The sequence below is a fragment of the Mesoplodon bidens genome (assembly GCF_964165515.1).
Source record: "Mesoplodon bidens genome assembly, chromosome: 5".
Classification (NCBI taxonomy): Eukaryota; Metazoa; Chordata; class Mammalia; order Artiodactyla; family Ziphiidae; genus Mesoplodon; species Mesoplodon bidens.
The window spans coordinates 130,988,102-131,008,152 of NC_138161.1; the positions used below are offsets into that span (position 1 = coordinate 130,988,102).

At 45.8% G+C, this 20,051-nt stretch overlaps 1 protein-coding gene across 1 annotated transcript in view; it reads left to right on the plus strand.

Annotated features, from left to right (window-relative positions):
• Positions 1-8,352: 8,352 nt before the first annotated feature.
• The window catches only part of WWTR1 (WW domain containing transcription regulator 1), a gene marked incomplete at its 5' end in the record, with an annotated part of 135,186 nt that continues 123,487 nt past the window's right edge, over positions 8,353-20,051 (plus strand). The window contains 5 exon segments of the mRNA XM_081234424.1: positions 8,353-8,382; positions 8,384-8,456; positions 8,459-8,512; positions 8,515-8,516; positions 9,112-9,545. Coding sequence (XP_081090550.1) covers positions 8,353-8,382; positions 8,384-8,456; positions 8,459-8,512; positions 8,515-8,516; positions 9,112-9,545 — 593 coding nt within the window.

Below are 20,051 nucleotides of genomic sequence, written 5' to 3' on the forward strand. Positions count from 1 at the left end.
GGTTCCAGCTGGAAAGAGCTGAGTTCTGGCTCTTTTGTTACAACTCAATGACCTTCGGCAAGACACAAATTTATCTGAACCTTTGTTTTCTTATCTGTAAAATAGGAGTTCCAGTAAGGCTTGCCTGCCAGTTCTTACAGAGTTACTGTGAGATTCATGTGTGACTGTACATGTGAAATTGTTTTGTAGTCTGTAAAGTATTATATAAATATTATTCACTCTTATTGTGACAATTGAAATACTAATAACTTTTAATTATTTTGACTAGGGGGAAATGTCTACAGTCATATGGTCAAATTAGGAGTTACTGTATGGCCGACACTACATGAGAATAAATTCACCCTCTGATCCAAGATTATATGCAAACATATATATATATATATTTTTTATAAGCCAATCTTTATTTATTTATTTATTTATTTATTTTTATTTGCTGATTTGGGTCTTTGTTGCTACGTGTGGGTTTGCGACGAGGGGGGCTACTCTTCGTTGTGGTGCGCGGGCTTCTCATGGCGGTGGCTTCTCTTGTTGTGGAGCACGGGCTCTAGAGACACACAGGCTTCAGTAATTGTGGCTCGTGGGCTCAGTAGTTATGGCTCACGGGCTTAGCTGCTCCGCGGCATGTGGGATCTTCCCGGACCAGGGCTCGAACCCGTGTCCCCTGCATTGGCAGGCGGATTCTTAAACTCTGCGCTACCAGGGATGCCCTCAAATATATTTTTTTAAAGGAAACTTTTGTTGTTTTTAAGCATGTGTGAATTGAACTCTTGCCTGTAGGGTCAGCTCTTTGTGGAGCAGCATTTGCCTCCTGGGCCCTCCCTCCACCCTGTCTTGGTTTGGCTGGTCCTCTCCTCGTCTCCTTGGCTCCAAACCACGGTTGACTTTTCTTTACCAGTCACGAAAAGTGACCTCACTTGAGTCTGGACAGTTCTGAGACAGAGAGATAATAGTAGAGCTTGTATATGCTTGGCTCCTGTCAACATGACAAATAAGACAGGGGAAGAGAGGTGGCTTGAACAGCTGGTGTAACCAGATCTGGGACTTATTTGGGTAGAAGGAGGAGTTGAATGACATCGTCAACCAATGAATGTCCTATCAGGTGGTAAACTCTTCCAAGCTCGGCTTGAAAGACCACTTCTGGTTCTGCACATAGTGGGCAGCCCAATATTTTTTCTTTAAAACAAATTAAAAAAAATTTTTTTCCCCAAATTTATATACATATATATATAACACACACACACACACACACACACACACACATATATATATATATCGGATATAAGAATAATACATAGCACCTTGAAATTTCCCCCCAAACACTGCTAATTAGTTCTTTCATCACACCCAAAATAATATTAATAATATGGTTTGGGCTTCTGAGGGTGATGATTCAATTTCTCTATCATGTGACACATTTATAGATCTACACAGATCTAAGTACATAAAGAGAGACATTCATCTATGTATTTTATTTTTACATAGACATTTTATTTTTTGGTATTACTTTATTTTATTTTATTTTTTTGCGGTACGCGGGCCTCTCACTGTTGTGGCCTCTCCCATTGCGGAGCACAGGCTCCGGATGCGCAGGCTCAGCGGCCATGGCTCACGGGCCCAGCCGCTCCACGGCATGTGGGATCTTCCCGGACCGGGGCATGAACCCGTGTCCCCTGCATCGGCAGGCGGACTCTCAACCACTACGCCACCAGGGAAGCCCTTTTGGTATTACTTTAGCATCTGATTTTTTATTCATTTCCCACCCGCCTCAATGTTTTTGAACAAAGTTGTAATTATGGTATCCATTAATACTTGCTTCTGGATTCTTTTCATCAAAAATTATTAAAAAAAATTTTTCACATTGATATACTGTCTTCATAAGTACAACTTCAGATAGCTACCAAAAATTCACTGGATATATTGAGCCGTCACATATACTTAACCAATCTCATGTTAAGTGTTTAAGAAACTTCTAATTTTCCCCTACTATAGATTATGCTGCAACTGGCAACTTTCCAATACAGCTGCTAGTTAACCTCCAAACCACGCTTTATGCTGTTAAGCATTTTCTTTTTCTTTCCCTTTTTTTTTGTGGGGAGGGCGTGCTACGCGGCTTGCAGCATCTTAGTTCCCCAACCAGAGACTGAACCCACATGTTGGCAGTGAAAGCGTGGAGCCCTAACCACTGGACTTCCAGGGAATTCCCGTGTTAAGCATTTCCAAAAGCGTATTTTTCTTTTCTAAAAATATATTAATTAATGAATTAACTAATTTTTCCATTTAAAATTATTTTCTCCAGTCCAAAAAAAAATACATACGTATAGTAAAAATACTAAAGGATAAACAACTCGTGCACAGTACCCAAGTAAAGACTAAATCTCAGAAATTCCTTCTTCCTCTTGTTCAACTGCATTGCTGAAGTAACAGATAACATTAGGCAGACCACAGTCCTATCCATCATCACCGTCATCATCACCTTTATCAAAATTATCTTCCTTATGATCATACCAGTGATGCATTTTTTAGGAACACCAAAGTGAAGCCTGACAGTGAGACCCGCATGTGGGGAGAGTAAATGCAAAACTGGGTGGCAGCGCCAATCATTGTAAGTATTTGTAAACTTGCCATATGCTGGACACTGTGGTAGACACTTGAGATGTGGTAAATTATGAATACACAAGTACCATGTCAAGGAACTGGTCAACTCTTAGCCTCCTGTTGAAATAATCTTCTTCAACAGTTTTCTGGACTCTTTATTATTCAAACCCTTATCTATTCAAAGTCCTTGTCTGTTTTGTTCCTCTTCAGTTGCTAATGGTGATTCTGCTCTGGGAATTTTCTCCATACTGGTTCAGCAAGTCCAGGCAGGTTCTGCCCCAAGGGCTCCTGGCCTAGAGTCCTTTAACAACTCCCTCACCCCACCAAGTTTCTGACCATTCACCTGAGCTGGAGTCATCCACTCAGGCCAAGTCAGTGATTCAGAGCTGAGAAAAGCAGCCTGTGGCTTTCCTCAGGCAAAATGGCAGGCAACAGCCACTGGGCTAGGCTAGTGTACTGGACACTCCTGTGTGGAGAACACCTTGTTAGGCGTGGGGAAGAGAAAAAAGAAAATGAAGTCCTCTTAGACTTGTCCTCCAAGAGCTTGCAATCCTTTCCAGGAGCTGAGTCCCTATGCAGTGCCAAAATTACGTGAATGGTGAGAGGGTACCTTACAAACTGTTAAGAGTACACCAGTGGGTGCTGGAAGAGGAACCGGCAAAATCATGTGAGGATCATCATTCCCTCAAGGAATTATAGCCTTCAGAGAAGCAATTCCATAAGGAAATGCAGGATGTGTCTAGCCCTGCAGCTATTTACAATCCAGTTGGCGAGGCAAGAGATACTGAGGTAAAAGTTAACATAGAATATAAAGCAGTGTTACGTGTGATTATGTGTCAAGGGAGTGAAAAAGACAAGAACAACCTGAATTGAAGGGAAAGGAGGGATGGATGAAGGTTTGACAATGGAGTATGGAGGGCAGTGTTGAGCAGGGTTCAAACAGAGAGATAGGTGTAGTGAAGGGCCAGGCCAAATGTGCTCGGGTCAGAGCCTAGCTGGAGCAGATGGGGGACGCATCTGTGCAAACATTAAGGTCAGAAAGCTGTGAAGATGGCAGTGTGTTGGGAGTCCTTGGGTGCTGGATTGATAGCTCTGACTTTTATTCTTGTGGGTAGTTATTCAGAGCTTGTGAGCCAGGGAATGACAGGAAAATGGGAGGCCAGAAATGAGGGACTGGAGGGAGAGAAACCAATTAGGAGGTCACTGCAAGGCTTTGAAGATAAGGTCCTGTTGTGGGAGTGGGAAAGGAAGGATGGGCTGGAGGGACATCAGAAGGAAGAATTGACAGTCCTGGCCGTTGATTGGATATGGACAGAGGGGGAGGAGAGATGGATGACTCAGGGAAGCTTTCAGTAGGAAGAGTGTTGAGGGGCGGTCTTGGAGGCTGGAGATCAGCTTCCGGTGCAAAGTCTTTGCAAGTAGAAAGCTATACATATCATCGGCAGGGTGTACTCTCAACTGATTATCTTATGAAAAGTGTGGAATTTCTTCTCTACGAGATAGGTAGGCAGTAGGTATCTCACTGATTAAAAATGACAAAGCCAAAGAGCAACTCCTGGCTCAAAGGAAGGGAGAGTAGAAAACAGCACTCCGATCTAGGATGACAAACCCTGGGCTAAGTCCCAGCATTTTTCCCCCCCAAGAATTCATTTCACTTATTTGGACAAAATACAGGCAGACCTCGGAGATATTGCCAGTTTAGATCCAGACCACTGCAATAAAGCGAATATTGCAATAAAGTGAGTCGCTCGAATGTTTTTGGTTTCCCTGTGCACGTAAAAGTTACGTTTACACTGTACTGTAGTTTGTTAAATGTGCAGTCGCATTATGTTTAAAAAAAAGACAATGTATATACCTTAATTAAAAAATACTTTATTGCTAAAAAATGCTAACCGTCACCTGAGCCTTCAGTGAGTTGTAAACTTTTTGCAATAGCAACATCAAAGGTCCCTAGTCACAGGTCACCATTAGCAAATACGATAAGAAAAAGGTCTGAAATATTGTGAGAATTACCAAACTATGATGGAGACATGATCTGAGCAAATGCTGTTGCGAAAATGGAGCTGGTAGTGTTGCATGATGCAGGGTTGCTACAAAACCTTCAATTTGTAAAAAAAAAAACCCGCAGTATCTGTGTAGTGCTACAAAGTGAGATATTCCTGTACTTTAAAACTCACTGGACCAGTCTCCTTACCTGTAAAATATTTGTCTATTATCTATTTTATGGGTCTCAGCCCAAATCACAGCCATTATTTATTAAATACTTTAGCATGTAACAGAATTTGTGTTAAGAACTTTATCTGTAATTTCTTATTTAATCTTTAGAATGCCCATTCTGCATTAAAAAAAATTCCAAAATTTAGTAGCTTAAAACAATATTCATTTTATTTGTTCTACAATCTGGGATGGGCTGGGCTGGGCTCTGGTTCTACTGGTCTTGATGCTGGTCACTGATGCCCTTGCAGTCAGCTGTTGGGCCGGCTGGGGGCTGGGCTCAGCTCTGGTGCTGGATGGCTGGAGTTCTCCCTGTCTCCACCTATTTTAGGGCCTCTTCCTCTGCACGTGGTTTCCCCAGCAAAGTAGTTGCACTTCTTCCCTAGTGGCTCAGATCTCCCAAAAGTACAGAAGCAGACACTTCCACACTTCCCTTGGGGTTAAAAGAGGGAACAAGCACAGATGCAGGGCTGCATTTTCCAGGTGAAGGCAAGTCACTGGCCCAGTCCAGATTTAAGTGGGAGGGACTCCATAAGGGTGTGACCAAAAGAAGGGTGGTCCATTGAAGGCCTGCCGTGTCACAGACTACCACACCTTTATCTCCAATTTGTAAATGAATAATCCGTGATTTAAGGGAGGTTAAATTACTTGCCCAATGTACAGAGTAGAGCTAGGCATTTCAAAGCTCGCGTTCTAAATCAGTGGGAACAGATAAAATGTGTATACAGTCGCTCCTCAGTATCAGCAGGGGGTTGGTTCTAGGACACCCCGCCCCCCACCAACCAAAATCTGAGGATATTCAAGTCCCTTATATAAAATGCCAGAGTGGGCTTCCCTGGTGGCGCAGTGGGTGAGAGTCCGCCTGCCGATGCAGGGGACACGGGTTCATGCCCCGGTCCAGGAAGACCCCACATGCCGCGGAGCGGCTGGGCCCATGAGCCATGGTCGCTGAGCCTGTGCGTCCGGAGCCTGTGCTCCGTAACGGGAGAGGCCACAACAGTGAGAGGCCCACGTACCGCAAAAATAAATAAATAAATAAATAAATAAATAAAATGGCGTAGTATTTAAATATAACCTACACACATCCTCCCATATACTTTAAATCAGCTCTACATTTCTTATAATAACTAATACAATTAAATGCTATGTAAATAGTTGTCAGTGTGCCACAAATTCAAGTTTTGCTCTTTGGAACTTTCTGGAATTTTTTTTTTTTTAATCCACAGTGGATGTGGAACCCAAGGATACAAAGGGCCGGCTGTAATTTGTTTTAATCTAAAATCCTGTGAGGTGGGTACGGTTATTGTTTCTAATTTACAAAGGAGAAAACTCAGGAATAGAGAGTTTCAGTGTCTTGCCTCGCGTATTTTCCTCCAGAGATTCATTATACACTTACCGGTTACACCATACTGCCTCTTATGGGCAGTACCTGATATACACAAGGCACCTGTAAATGTTATTTAATCTGAAACTATTGTTTGAAGCACTGAAGCAAATCTCTTTGGCCATCCACTATCATATAGACTGTTTGGGAACTGGGAGTTTTCCCTTTGAGCTATCACGTGATCAGAGCAATTTCCATTTCAGGCATCTACTTTGCCCTCCACTATCTATGTCTTGAAGTCTGGCAAGGAATGAGGGCGTCCTTGCCCACCCAACCTCAATCCTGATTCTCCCTAACTGATTAATCTCATGGCTCCCTCAGCATCTTCCTCTGTGCAGCAGCCAGGAACTCTTCACAAAGCAAGACCTTCCTTCCTGGGTGAGGACCTTCCTGGAGTTGGGCTGGCCTCAAGGTTGCATCTGTTCATCAAGTGGCTTCTGAATTAGTAACCTTTCGGTCCCAGTCACTTCCTCTAGTTCCAGAGCTAACTTCCCCATTGTTGCAACTGTGGTGGCTTCTGACGATAGCTTGTAAAGATGCTATTTCCCATGGAGTGACCTGTACCAGCTTCCCCTTCCCTCTGCTGGTCCTATGGGCAGAGGACTTGCTGATGGGAAATAGTTCCAGAGTCTCCTGAAGGAGCCATGCTCTGCTCACCTTTGACAGTGACCCACATGACTGTTTCTCGCTCAGGAAGTCTTGATTTTCCCATCTGTGGGGCGTTTGGAATCAGAGCACACCCTCAAACACAGATAATGGGGGGCGGGCTCACTTAGGTGGCCTCTGCTCTATTTTGGGCACTGACAGGGAGAAGCCATTCAGCGAATGTGCCCCAAATACTCTTACCTTTTCCAAAGCAAAACTATGGGGTGGCCTTGTCTTTCCCATAAACTTTCCTCCTTCAAAGCAACTCCAGATTTTAATTTTGACTTTGTTCCGCCCTTATAAAACTGTGAAGGCACAATACTTGCACTTGATACAATTCTATTTTATTTAACAAAGAGGTATGTAGGCAGGTATGTCTTCGAAGTGCTTTACACATATCGCCTCATATGACTTATTTCATAAGCTTATGTTTGAATCAAATGGGGTCGGGTAGGGACTTTCTGAAGCCTGACTTACCTCGCAGCCACTCTCCCCTTCCCCCCAGTGGAGAAGGGACAAGGGAAAGAAGGAATTGAGCTGCTCCGGAGGACCAGGCCCCCTCCTACTTCCCGCAGCTGTCTTGCCAGTCTAGATCTAGCAGGGGGTCTCCACCCTTCGCCTAGATCCAGTCGGTGGGCGGGTGGGTGGTTTTTTCCGGGTCACTGGCGCACCCTCTTTGCTCCCAGCCACCTGTTCCGGTTCCATCCCGGCTCCAGGCTCTCTGGAGGGCGTCAGGGACATTCCAATCCTCCCACTACCCGCGCGGATGTCGCGGGAGAGGAGGGCACGATCGCTGTCCCTTTCCAGCACCCAAGCTTTGACCAGGTTTCTTCTCAACCTCTAGTGACCTGAGTCACCCTGGAGAGGAAAACAAGGATTAATAAATGGTTTGAAGGTTGTTTACAATGAACCAGTTGGCGAAGCCGCATCCCTAGCGACAGAGGCACTTTCTGGGCACCGTCTGCGCACGAGCAGACAATTGAAAGCCAAACAGCCGAGATGCCTCCTCGCCAGACCAAATATGGTCACAAGCGCTAAGTAGCCTCCCGTGGAAAGGCTGGCCTCGCTGGTGTCTCCCCGCGCCGGGGCTCACCCGGGCCCGCCCTCAGGCAGAATCACGGATCAGTGCAGCGCTCCGGCGCTCCCGGCCTCGGCACCCGGCACTAAGGGAGGGCGCGGCGCCCAGGACCGGCCCTTACTCGGTCTGGGCCCCTCACCCGCGTGCCCTCCGCCGCCCCCAGCCTTGGTTTCGGTCCACAAGTCCTTGATTAAACAGGGTCGGGCCACTTTCCCTTTGATCCCGCCCCAAGTCCGTGGTAAACTCAAAGGAATGCAGATCCAGGGCTCCGCGGGAGAGGTCCGCGCGACCAGGAGGAGTGGGTGGAGGGCACCCGTCTCCTCTTACCCTGCAAAGTACCCAGCACGCCCAGGGGTTTCTGGAGCCGGGGGTGGGAGGAGGAGGAAGAGAAAGGGGAGAGACGAGCGGGGGCAGGCAGGCTGGGGACTTGGAGGTCATGCATAATTCAACAGCTCAACTTTCGGCCCCGCCTCTTTCCTGGGAGTGGGAGTTTGCTCCAAACTTTGTTTATGGGACAGTCCGGGAGCCGCGGCGGCCGCGCTGTCTGCTTCTCCTCCGCCTCCTCGCGGAGCGCGAGCGCCTGAGGCCAGTTCGGGGGATGTAAGAGCAGAAGGCCCTCGGCTGCCAGGCACCGAGTCGGGTCAGGATTTGCCAGCCGGGCCCCCGGCTCCAGGCCTGCAAGCTCGGGACGCACCCTAGCGACCCAGGCCCGACGGCGAGTTCGGGCGGGACGGCGGCCGCCGCACGCCCAGACTCGGCTTCGCTGCGCGCCCAGGTAGTGCCCGCTGGCGCGCGCCCGCTCACCCGGCACCACTCCAGGGCGCCCGGCTCCTCGGGCTTCCGGAGTTGAGATGTCTTGGAGTTGGCTCCGGTTGAGACTTTGGGGGTCTGACTGCCCTGGAAAGTTTCGACCTGTCCTTTGCCACCCGCAGTTCAGCAGCGTCTCCAGTGCAGTTAACTCCGAGCAGCCACCCCATCCCCCCTTTCCTGGTAACTTCTTGGCTTCAAGAAAGTTGCATAATTCTCGAGGCCAGGAGGGACCCCTCCCCCCATCCGGCTGGTCTTAACTGCTGGGTGTCTGGGATCCGAGGCAGACACCTATCTGTCTCTTTTGCTTTTTCTCTCTATTCTCCCCCCCGTATCCCCCTCTCCGACCCTCCATAAAAGGCTAATCTGACCTCCTTTCTCCTTGCAGAAGATGAATCCGGCCTCGGCGCCCCCTCCGCTCCCGCCACCCGGGCAGCAAGTGATCCACGTCACTCAAGACCTAGACACGGACCTCGAAGCCCTCTTCAACTCGGTGATGAACCCCAAGCCCAGCTCGTGGCGGAAGAAGATCCTGCCCGAGTCGTTCTTCAAGGAGCCTGACTCCGGCTCGCACTCGCGCCAGTCGAGCACCGACTCGTCCGGCGGTCACCCGGGGCCCCGGCTGGCCGGCGGCGCCCAGCACGTCCGCTCGCACTCGTCGCCCGCGTCTCTGCAGCTGGGCACCGGCGCGGGCGCTGCGGGCAGCCCGGCACAGCAGCACGCGCACCTCCGACAGCAGTCCTACGACGTGACCGACGAGCTGCCGCTGCCCCCAGGCTGGGAGATGACCTTCACGGCCACTGGCCAGAGGTACTTCCTCAAGTAAGTCAGCCTGGAGCTAGGGGGGGACACAGAGTCACGATACCCAGGGTGTGCACGCTTGTTATTGAGTGTGTGCGTGTGTGTGTGTGTGTGAGAGAGAGAGATGATGTGTCTGTCACCTTCCACGGTTGTTCCCAGACATCTGGGAGGCAGGAAGTAGGGAGTGAGTCTCTGGGTGTTGGAATTGTAAGGGATCAGAAACCGAGTCTGGTGAAGTTCTTCCAGGGTTCTGGAAGTCACAAGAGATTCGGGACATGGAAACTCTTAGAGGTACAAGAAAAAAAAAAACTTTTGGGAGAATTCCCATGAAACACATAGGTGACTATGCCCTGCAGCTGGAGTACTGATACAGACTCCTGGACCCAAACTCTTACTCCCTTCCCTGCCCACTCTAAGTCAGATAATCGGAGCCTGGTCCACTGGGATATGACACCAACATAAATGCTAGAGCAGATCTGAGGCTTGGGGAGGAGAGGGACTCTTGGTAGTGTAGGTGGTCTCCAGTCTCTCCATTCCTGGGAAAAGCAGTCTGGAAAAGTGAACGCTGCCTGGTAGGCCTTCCTGGTGACGTGATGACCACACAGCACCTGTGATGTAATTAGTAACTGCCTGGTGAAGTAGTTGTAGGCTGGACAAATCAATTGTGTGGAAATTGGGTCGGAGTTTGATTATGTCGCCCTTGGTAACCTAAAATACCATCGAATCAGGAGCCTGCTTTGTCATTCTTCACTTCCCTTTGTTCCAGCTTTTTGATGTAATGAAGTTTACATTTGAGTGGAGTTAGACTGTATAGGAAAATATATTCATAGGCATAAAGAAGATTGTTTCAATTGTGGTACCCTAAAATAATTATATGCTGGAGGAGAAGCCAAGCTGGAACTTGAAATGTAATTAGTGAGGTCATGGGGGGTCAGGCTATCAATGGCCTGGATTGAAGGTGTGCCAGCTGGACCACTTGGTCCAGGATCGCCTGCACTGGCTGGCTGTTCACTGCCATGGAGGGAAACTCCTCCGCTAAGAACTTGCCTTGGAATTTATGTTAAAGCCCATATTTCTTTGATTGAGTAGCTTTAGTTTAGGCGTTAAGATGTTATGTGCTATTTTAAAAAGAGAATCAAGCCTTTCTTTGGCACTCATATTTGATACTTTGATTGCTGTGAGAGGACCCTAATAACAAATCCACAACGATGGATGAGGCTTATAATAGCCAACCCTTTGACTCATACTGGTGGCCAATTATTCCTTTCCCATCCCAAAGCTGTTGGTGTCTTGTGCAAGGAGGAGTGCTTTATTTTTTTGCTGGGGTTGATGCATTGCTGAGAAGCCCTTGTCCTAAAACAGACTTGATGGTCATTTTAGTCCACAACTGGTCTTCTCCTGGTTTTTGAGTGACAGTGTGGACATGTACTCAGTGCTTTGATTTCTTTTTCTTAATTAATTAATTTATTTATTTTTGGCTGTGTTGGGTCTTCGTTGCTGCGCACAGGCTTTTCTCTAGTTGCGGCGAGCTGGGGCTACTCTTCGTTGTGGTGCGCGGGCTTCTCGTTGCAGTGGCTTGTCTTTGTTGCGGAGCATGGGCTCTAGGTGCACGGGCTTCAGTAGTTGTAGCACATAGGCTCAGTAGTTGTGGCTCACGGGCTTAGTTGCTCCGCGGCATGTGGGGTCTTCCCAGACCAGGGACGGAACCTGTGTCCCCTGCATTGGCAGGAGGATTCTTAACCACTGCGCCACCAGGGAAGTCCAGTGTGGAAGTCCAGTGCTTTGATTTCTAAATGGTTGGTGGAATTCAAGTATGTGATGTAATTGCATGACATTTTTCTAAGTGTGATGATATTGTTCCAAAGGATGGCATTAGTTTGTATACTATATAAAGATCCAAAGTAGCATCTTATATTGCTTTACTTAAGTAAATGCAGTTTTGAATATCTTACTGTGACTTTTATAGAAATGGACTTAGTACATACAAGTAGAAAAAGACCCAATAATTTCTAATAATTTTGGAGGCTATTTTTGGTCCCTAATGATTTTTGAACTGTGTTTATAAATATACACACACAAATATATATATGATTGGTATATGAATATATATATTCATATATTGGTATATGAACATATATATATTCAAATATATATATGATTGGTATATCCCTTTTATACAGGCTTTGAATGATTGGAGTAGCTCTAAAATATGTTTGTGAAACTAGGTTAAAAATGGAAGTAAGCCTTGGGTTTAGAGAAAGTTGATCGGCTCCATTTGCCTCATCCCCCCAACTAAAAGTCACTCCTCAGTCCAAAGCTGGGTGCATCTTCATTTCACGTTGGATAGTCAGTAAAGACAACAACTGGAAAAACGTGTAAGCAGTCGGCCTGTAGGCTTGATCTGATGCTATCCCTGGAAATTTTTTGGCCAAGTAGCTAAGGGAATTTAAGAAATTAAGTCACTGTGACTTTTGTTTTTTGTGATAAGCAATCTGCCAGGAGTTCTCTGAATTTCTTTTGGAGCTTTGTTTAAAGTTGGAATAAGATAAATGTTATATGCCACACTTTGTTACACAGCCTCAAAAAGCAATGTATTTTGGTGGATTTAAGCAGAATCTTGGAAAATGGTGGCAACTACCCCTGAATTAATTTTCATAAAATCTACCCATGACTTTGCCGCATCATCTGTGAAATGGGGCTAGCAGTAGAATCCTATTCTTGATTTTGTCAGGAGTTGAGGGCTTTATAAATCAGAAATCAAAGTATTTTATAATTGACAAGGTCATTTTCTTGGGGGGAAGGTTAGAAAACTGAAGCCAGGGAAGGGTATTGACATGACTTGGGGAATGCCATTTGTGGTTATTTAATGGTGGACCCTGGACTGGCCCTCTAATCTGTTGTCCTCTACTTAGGGAGCAGTTTTCCATTTTCCCCACTCCCACCTTTATCCTCATGTCACTTCCCCAGCTGAACAATTGAGCTTTATGGGATACAAAGTCTGGACATCTAAGAAGCTTTAAAAAACCTTTTTGTCATTTTCTCAGGCAAGATTGTTCCTAGGTATATGGTGTAATCACTTTCTGGTACCAGTTATAGGGCACCTTTTCTAAGCATTCACGCCTTCCCTGTGGTGTGAGGGTAGCATTTAACAATGGGGAGGATAGAATGTTAAAACGCATGGCCTCTGAAGACTGCATTGTTCCTGCTGTTCTCTACAGCTCATAAATCAGGCTGGGGTGTGTAGGTGTTGGGCTCTTAGCAACTGGCACACTGACTCTGAACACTGATCACATTAAAATTTAAAAAAAAATTTCTGGTTATAAATGGAATACATGTTTGGTGTACATAGACCAGAAAATAGAGAATTATAAAGAAGAAAGTGATCTGGATTCAGTAGAACTTTCCATTCTTGTAGAAAATTTTTATTTGAATAACATATTCTATAAGAAAAATTATCCCCACTCTTAAATATAATTCCAACTCTAACATTTGCTGCCACTCTCAATTTTTAGTGATAATTTTAGTGTTTTGCCTTTTCTGAAATGTGTGGTAGAAAATTATTTTTGTCAAAGTGATCTGTGCAGTTGGTAACAAACCCAATAGTATAAAGGGACTTTTGTTGAAACACAATGGTTTCCTTCACCTTCTCAAGGCTCACAGAGGGAACCTTTCAATTTTTAATTTTTATTTTATGTTTTTTTTTTTTCTTTTTGCGGTATGCGGGCCTCTCACTGTTGTGGCCTCTCCCGTTGCGGAGCACAGGCTCCGGATGCGCAGGCCCAGCGGCCATGGCTCACGGGCCCAGCCGCTCCGCGGCATATGGGATCCTCCCAGACCGGGGCACGAACCCGTATCCCCTGCATCGGCAGGCGGACTCTCAACCACTGCGCCACCAGGGAGGCCCTATTTTATGTTTTAATTAAAAAAAATAAATTTATTTATTTATGCCTGCATTGGGTCTTTGTTACTGCTTGTGGGCTTTCTCTAGTTGCCGCGAGTGGGGAGCTACTCTTTGTTGCAGTGTGCAGGCTTCTTACTGCGGTGGCTTCTCTTGTTGCGGAGTACGGACTCTAGGCGTGCAGGCTCAGTAGTTGTGGCGCATGGGCTTAGTTGCTCCGCCGCGTTTGGGATCTTCCCAGACCAGGGCTCGAACCCATGTCCCCTGCACTGACAGGTGGATTCTTAACCACTGAGTCACCAGGGAAGCCCCTTTACGGTATTTCTGATTCCCCATTTTGTAAGTCAAGGAGGTTTGGGTGGCTATCAGTTCCACAATTTGCTTTTTGTTAGTGACACCTTAATATTCCAAAGCTCTGAACCCATAACCAATAAAAGTTTTGTGCTTTGTCCCCAAATTGACTTTTTTTTTTTTTTTTTTTGCGGTACGCGGGCCTCTCACTGTTGTGGCCTCTCCCATTGCGGAGCACAGGCTCCGGACGCGCAGGCTCAGCGGCCATGGCTCACGGGCCCAGCCGCTGCGTGTCATGTGGGATCCTCCCGGACTGGGGCACGAACCCGTGTCCCCTGCATCGGCAGGCGGACTCTCAACCACTGCGCCACCAGGGAAGCCCCCAAATTGACTTTTTTATTCATAAATTATTCTTGAAGTTGAAAAACTGGAGGCAACATTTAATATAATTTATTGCCTCGTGTATTAACATTGGATCTTAGACTTGTGCATTGTGTCTGGTGTCAGGACTCCTGGGACACTGAAAGGAGCATATATCCAGCCCCAAAGTCATAGGGAGTCTTTCTTTTCACTCTTCATCAGTTGTTAGAATTTGTGTTACCTTTTAGTTTCTTCATCTTTGGATCTTGACTTTCTTAAACATTTTTTCCTATTATTTCTAATTGCCTTTTTATATGTTTATATACTTAATATACTTATATATAAGTATACTTATATATATAAGTATACTTATATACTTTTTATATGTTTATATATTGGCCTTTATTATGATCTCAAAATTTTCCAGGCTCTCAATCCCCTGGGTCCTGTCAGGTCTCCTTTCCTTAAGCTTTTATGCCCAGATTCCCTCATCTTTCTGTTCCATTCTTGTTGCTCCTTAGCTCTACAACAGAGCTGTCATCCTAGGGCTTCTCTTTACTTCTTTCCATGGCTAGGAGTGCTGTTTGTTTGTCTTCCTCTTTTTTGGTTTATGCCCTCATTTTGCTGGAGTACATACTTGAGAAACTTATTTTTTAAATTAATTAATTTTTGGCCGCGGTTGGGTCTTCGTTGCTGCACATGGGCTTTCTCTAGTTGCGTCGAACAGAGGCTACTCTTGGTTGTGGTATGTGGGCTTCTCATTGCGGTGGCTTCTCTTGTTGCGGAGCACAGGCTCTTGGCTCACGGGCTTCAGTAGCTGTGGCTTAGTTGCTCTGAGGCATGTGGGATCTTCCCCAACCAGAGATCGAACCCGTGTCCCCTGAATTGGCAGGCGGATTCTTTTCTTTTTTTTAAAGAGAGATTGCTTTTATTATTTATTTGTTTGTTTGTTTGTTTATTTTTGGCTGCGTTGGGTCTTTTGTTGCTGCGGGCGGGCTTTCTCTAGTTGCAGTGAGCAGGGGCTACCCTTGTTTGCGGTGCACGGGCTTCTCATTGCGGTGGCTTCTCTCATTGCGGAGCACGGGCTCTAGGTGCGTGAGCTTCAGTAGTTGTGGCACATGGGCTCAGTAGTTGTGGCACATGGGCTTAGTTGCTCCGCTGCGTGTGGGATCTTCCCAGACCAGGAACGGAACCTGTGTCCCCTGCATTGGCAGGAGGATTCTTTTTTTTTTTTTTTGCGCTACGCGGGCCTCCCACTGCCGTGGCCTCTCCCGTTGCGGAGCACAGGCTCCAGACGTGCAGGCTCAGCGGCCATGGCTCACGGGCCCAGCCGCTCCGCGGCATGTGGGGTCCTCCCAGACCAGGGCACGAACCCGCATCCCCTGCATCGGTAGGCAGACTCCCAACCACTGCGCCACCGGGGAAGCCCCGGCAGGGGGATTCTTAACCGCTGCGCCACCAGGGAAGTCCGATTTCACGGTATTTCTAAAGATTAGATAACATATTTGAAGTGTCTGGTACATAGTAGACTTGCAGTACAAGTTCGTTCTTGCTTCCCCTTGCCTCCCCACATGCATATGCTGTCTACCTGGCCAAAATCAGATGCAGAGACCTTGCTAGTAGGATAAACTAATTTTGACTCTCAGTTATAGTTTGGTGCTGAATGAAGCCTGGACCTGGAATTGCAAGCTGGTTTTTTTTTTTTTTTTTTTTTTTTTTGCTGTACGCGGGCCTCTCACTGCTGTGGCCTCTCCCGTTGCGGAGCACAGGCTCCGGACACACAGGCTCCACGGCCATGGCTCGCGGGCCCAGCCGCTGCGCGGCATGTGGGATCTTCCGGGATAGGGGCACGAACCCGTGTCCCCTGCATCGGCAGGCGGACTCTCAACCACTGCGCCACCAGGGAAGCCCTGCAAGCTGGTTTTTAAAATTGTAAATAAAGACTGAGAATTAATTTTCCTGTTAAAAAACCTAAATAGGAATGCCCACCACAGATGCCCTTTTGCTGCAGCATCTTGGGCAGAGGATATCTAACCTCTTCTGAGGAGGGTCTACTTTCTGATTTTTGGAATCTGGCTTGTAGCTACTAGTGGAGCCCCTTTTGTGTGTGGGAGGGGGAGTGAGATTGAGAAGTGGGGTGAGAGGAAGAGGGGAGGTAATTGACATTGGTTGGTGACCTGCTCTATTCCAGAGGAGGCAGGGAGCTATCAGTCAGTAGTACTTCCCGGAGAGGCAGCACCAGAATCACCCATGGAACACACTCCTGACACATGTGTAAGGAGACTTGATTCATAACCCTAGGTGCTTTTCACACGTGCTTGTAACTCTCACGGTGACCTGTGAACTGGTACCTATTATTTTCTCCTTTTACTGTTGAGGAAACTGAGGCACAATATGGTTGAGTAAATGGCCCAGGGTCACGTAACAGGCGAGCGGCAGAGATGGGATTAGAATTACGTGATTCTCACACCTGTACTTCTGCACTTGTACTGTGCTGCTTCATGTCAGGTACATGCCCATAATTAGGCCCTGTAACTAGGTATCCTTGGTGACCAGATAACTTTGGAGTGGTGGATGGAGCATTAGAGTTTGCTTCTCAACGCAGTCTGGGTGATCAGATTTGGAGCTCTCAGTGCTGGAGAGAGAGAGAAATGATGAAACAAACCAGAAATGGATCTTATACCTACAATGACTATTTTTTCTTCTCATTGAGATTTTCACCATTAATAAATCCATATCATTTTACAGGGCACACAGATGTGACATGGAGGGCGGATGACCTAATTTATGTCAGGATTGGGTATGTTGCTGAGGACTTGTTGAGAGGGTCAGTTAGATGTTAGTAATGTAGCTTACAGGAAAAAAGCTTACTTCTCATTGTCTTTATAATTGCAGAGATTGATTAGAAATACATTGCTTAAAGGGTTGATTCAGTGTCCGTTTTTGTTTGTTGACAAATTAAGACATGCAGGAATTACGCCCTTACTTATCATCTCTGCCTTTCCCGTCCTCCCTCAGAAATATCTAACCACAGGAGAGGATGGTGGAAGTAAATGAATCCACCAATCCAGGGGATCATTTTTTTTAAAAGGGTGATTTGGAAGACTGAGGACTGAAGTAATAAACCTTTTATTGAAGGGGAAATTCTGAGGGGATGGCCCTTCTGCTGGTCTGTGGGGGACTGTGAATGTTTTAGTGCATTGAAGTATCAGCAGAGCAATGTTTTCCAAAGTGTGTTCCTTGGAACCCTAGTCCACTCAGACACTTTGTGAACAAAAGGTTCCTGGACCAATAGACTTGGGATATGTTGCAGGCTCTGTCCCTCCTTGGAATTTCACAATACACGTTCAAGACTCCAGAGTCACTTGTTACAAAACTAGTTTATTTTTAAGCCAATATTTCACAAGCATATTTGACTTTTGAACATTTTTATTCCAACTATTATCTCATACTGTCCACCCAGGAATGTCCTGTGGACTTTGGGAAGCGTTTTTGTGACTTCCATTGTTATTTCTCTAGTTGAGAGTTTCATGTTTAAATCAAGTTATAGTTTTTCTTTTCAGTGTGCTTTGTGTAGATGTATTATGTTTTCATTTCTATTTCTTGATTTAACAGTTAGTTACCAATGCTTAGAGATAAGAAATGGCCCTAAATATCAGACAAGTGGGATATAATACATAAAAACCCAATAATTATGGTACATTGTGAAAGGGTCATAATCCTGATTTTATTTTAAAAAGTGTGTGTGTGTCTGTCTGATAGAGGGTTACATACTAAACTGTTCGATGGTCATTTGTGGGATTATGGAGATTTTTCTTGTCTACGTTTTGCCTTTCTGTATGTTCCAAATGTCGCATAATAAACATATTTCTTTCTAAATCGGGGGAAGGGGGAAGTTATAAAAAACCACAGGAGAAAGCAAGCAAAGAGGCAAGGGAAGATGGAGTGGTAGATTTGGGTAGGTGTGTGGGGCATGGGAGAGATCTCGTAGCCTTAGCTCAGTAACTGAAGCCTGGAGCTTATGTTACTAAGGAGATCCTCTCTGGGAACTGCTTGTGTTTTTCTTGTTTTGGGTTCTTTTTTTTTCTTTCTTTTTAAAAAAAAATTTATTGAAGTATAGTTGAATTACAGTGTTGTGTTAATTAATGCCATACAGCAAAATGACTCAGTTATACATATGTATGTATTCTTTTCCATATTCTTTTCCATTATGGTTTATCACAGGATATTGAATATAGTTCCCTGTGCTATACAGTAGGACCTTGTTGTTTATTCATTCTATAGATACCAGTTTGCATCTGATAATCTGTTTTGGGTTATTTTCTTTAGAAATGAACACAGTAATTGCTATAATCTTAACCAAAAATTCTCCAGAAAAGTCAGGATAAGAAGTAGACTTAATGGCAAATCTTCTGAATTTCCTTCAACATATTCTTTATTTGCATACACTTCTTCCTCGACTTCTAGATTTTATTGAATGTTCCATCGAGACCCAGCAGATGATAAAGGGAAAAAGGATGTTTGCTGTTAGTTGAAGCGAAATCAGGAATATATGCAAAGGAAATCAGGAATATATGCGAAGTGCTTTGCTCTGTGCCTGGCACAGTGAGCAGCCGTGAAAGTTTACTTACTCCTGTCTTGTTCCGGGTTGAGATGGTGATGGGGGCTGTGCTCTCCCAGGGCCTTACCTTTGTGCCATCTTAAAGGTCTTTAGCCATTTCAGCATTTACAACAAAAAATCATTGCACTCTTCTTGTGTGCCAGCGCAGTGCACTGCGCTGGGAGGGGAGAAATGTGGCAGCTTTTCGGACCTCAGGCAGCTGACAGTCTAGCTGGAGAGACGTGGGGAATACAGACAAAACCAGGCTAAAGAGCCTCCTTCTGACCTGTGTGCAGCTGCTCTCCTGGGTTGGAAGCACTTTGAGCTGTGTCACAATAAGGCTGTCATTTCTATTATGGTTATAGGTCTGAAACTTGCAGCTGGGCTGACCGTCTTTTGGTTTCTCCCATTGGCTGTACTCCTGGCCTCAGGAACTTGGCACAAGCTGCTACCTGTGCCTGGAATATTATTTCCCTGCTTTTTGCCCGGTTAATGCCTACACTACCTTTAGGCATCACCTTAGATGCCAGCCCTGCAGGGGTTTTTGCCTGACTCACAGCCCCCGCACTGGCTTAGATGCTCCTGCTAGGTTCTCCCACAGCCCTCTGTGTCTCTGCAGACGTAGCACTGCTGCTATAATACTATCATTGTGTGGTTTTTTGTTTTTGTTTTTGTTTTTTTTGGCCGTACCGTTCAGCATATGGGATCTTGGTTCCCCGACCAGGGATCGAACCCTCACCCCCTGCAGTGGAAACCCAGAGTCCTAACCACTGAACTGCCAGGGAATGCCCCATATTACTGTTGATTTATTTCTCTTTCTTACTACACTGTAACCTCCATGAGGGCAAGAATGATGTTTTTCTCGCTTGTCATTGTATAACCTGAGCACAGTGCCTGGCACATAGGTAGGTGCTTGATAAGGAAAGAATCCCATAATATTTTCTTTTAAATCTTTGCAAGCTTGCACCGTGGAATTCTTCATAGGAATCTGCCGTGTTCAGGAATGTAGTTCCATCAGGTCTGTGCGCATCCTGGATTGAAAGTTTAGAATCCTAGCTCCACGTACTAAATGCAGTGGAGAGGAAGATAGATGAAGGGTGGGTGTTCAAAGAAGTCTCTGTAAAGGTGGTTGGGCATAAATGGAGTCTTGAAAAATGGGAAGAGTGTGGGCAGGTGAGCAAAAGGGCCTTTCAGGAAAGAGGGGATAGGAAGAGAAGTGCAGAAGCAGAAATGCTAAGGGTGTATTTTTGAGGCCAAGAAGAACCAGGCCTGACTTAGCTTGAAGATAAGTATTGGTTGTTAGATGACCATGCATCCCACTGAGCTTTAGAACCTTAGCTAGGATGGGTACACGGACCTTTCACTAGTAAATGCCAGC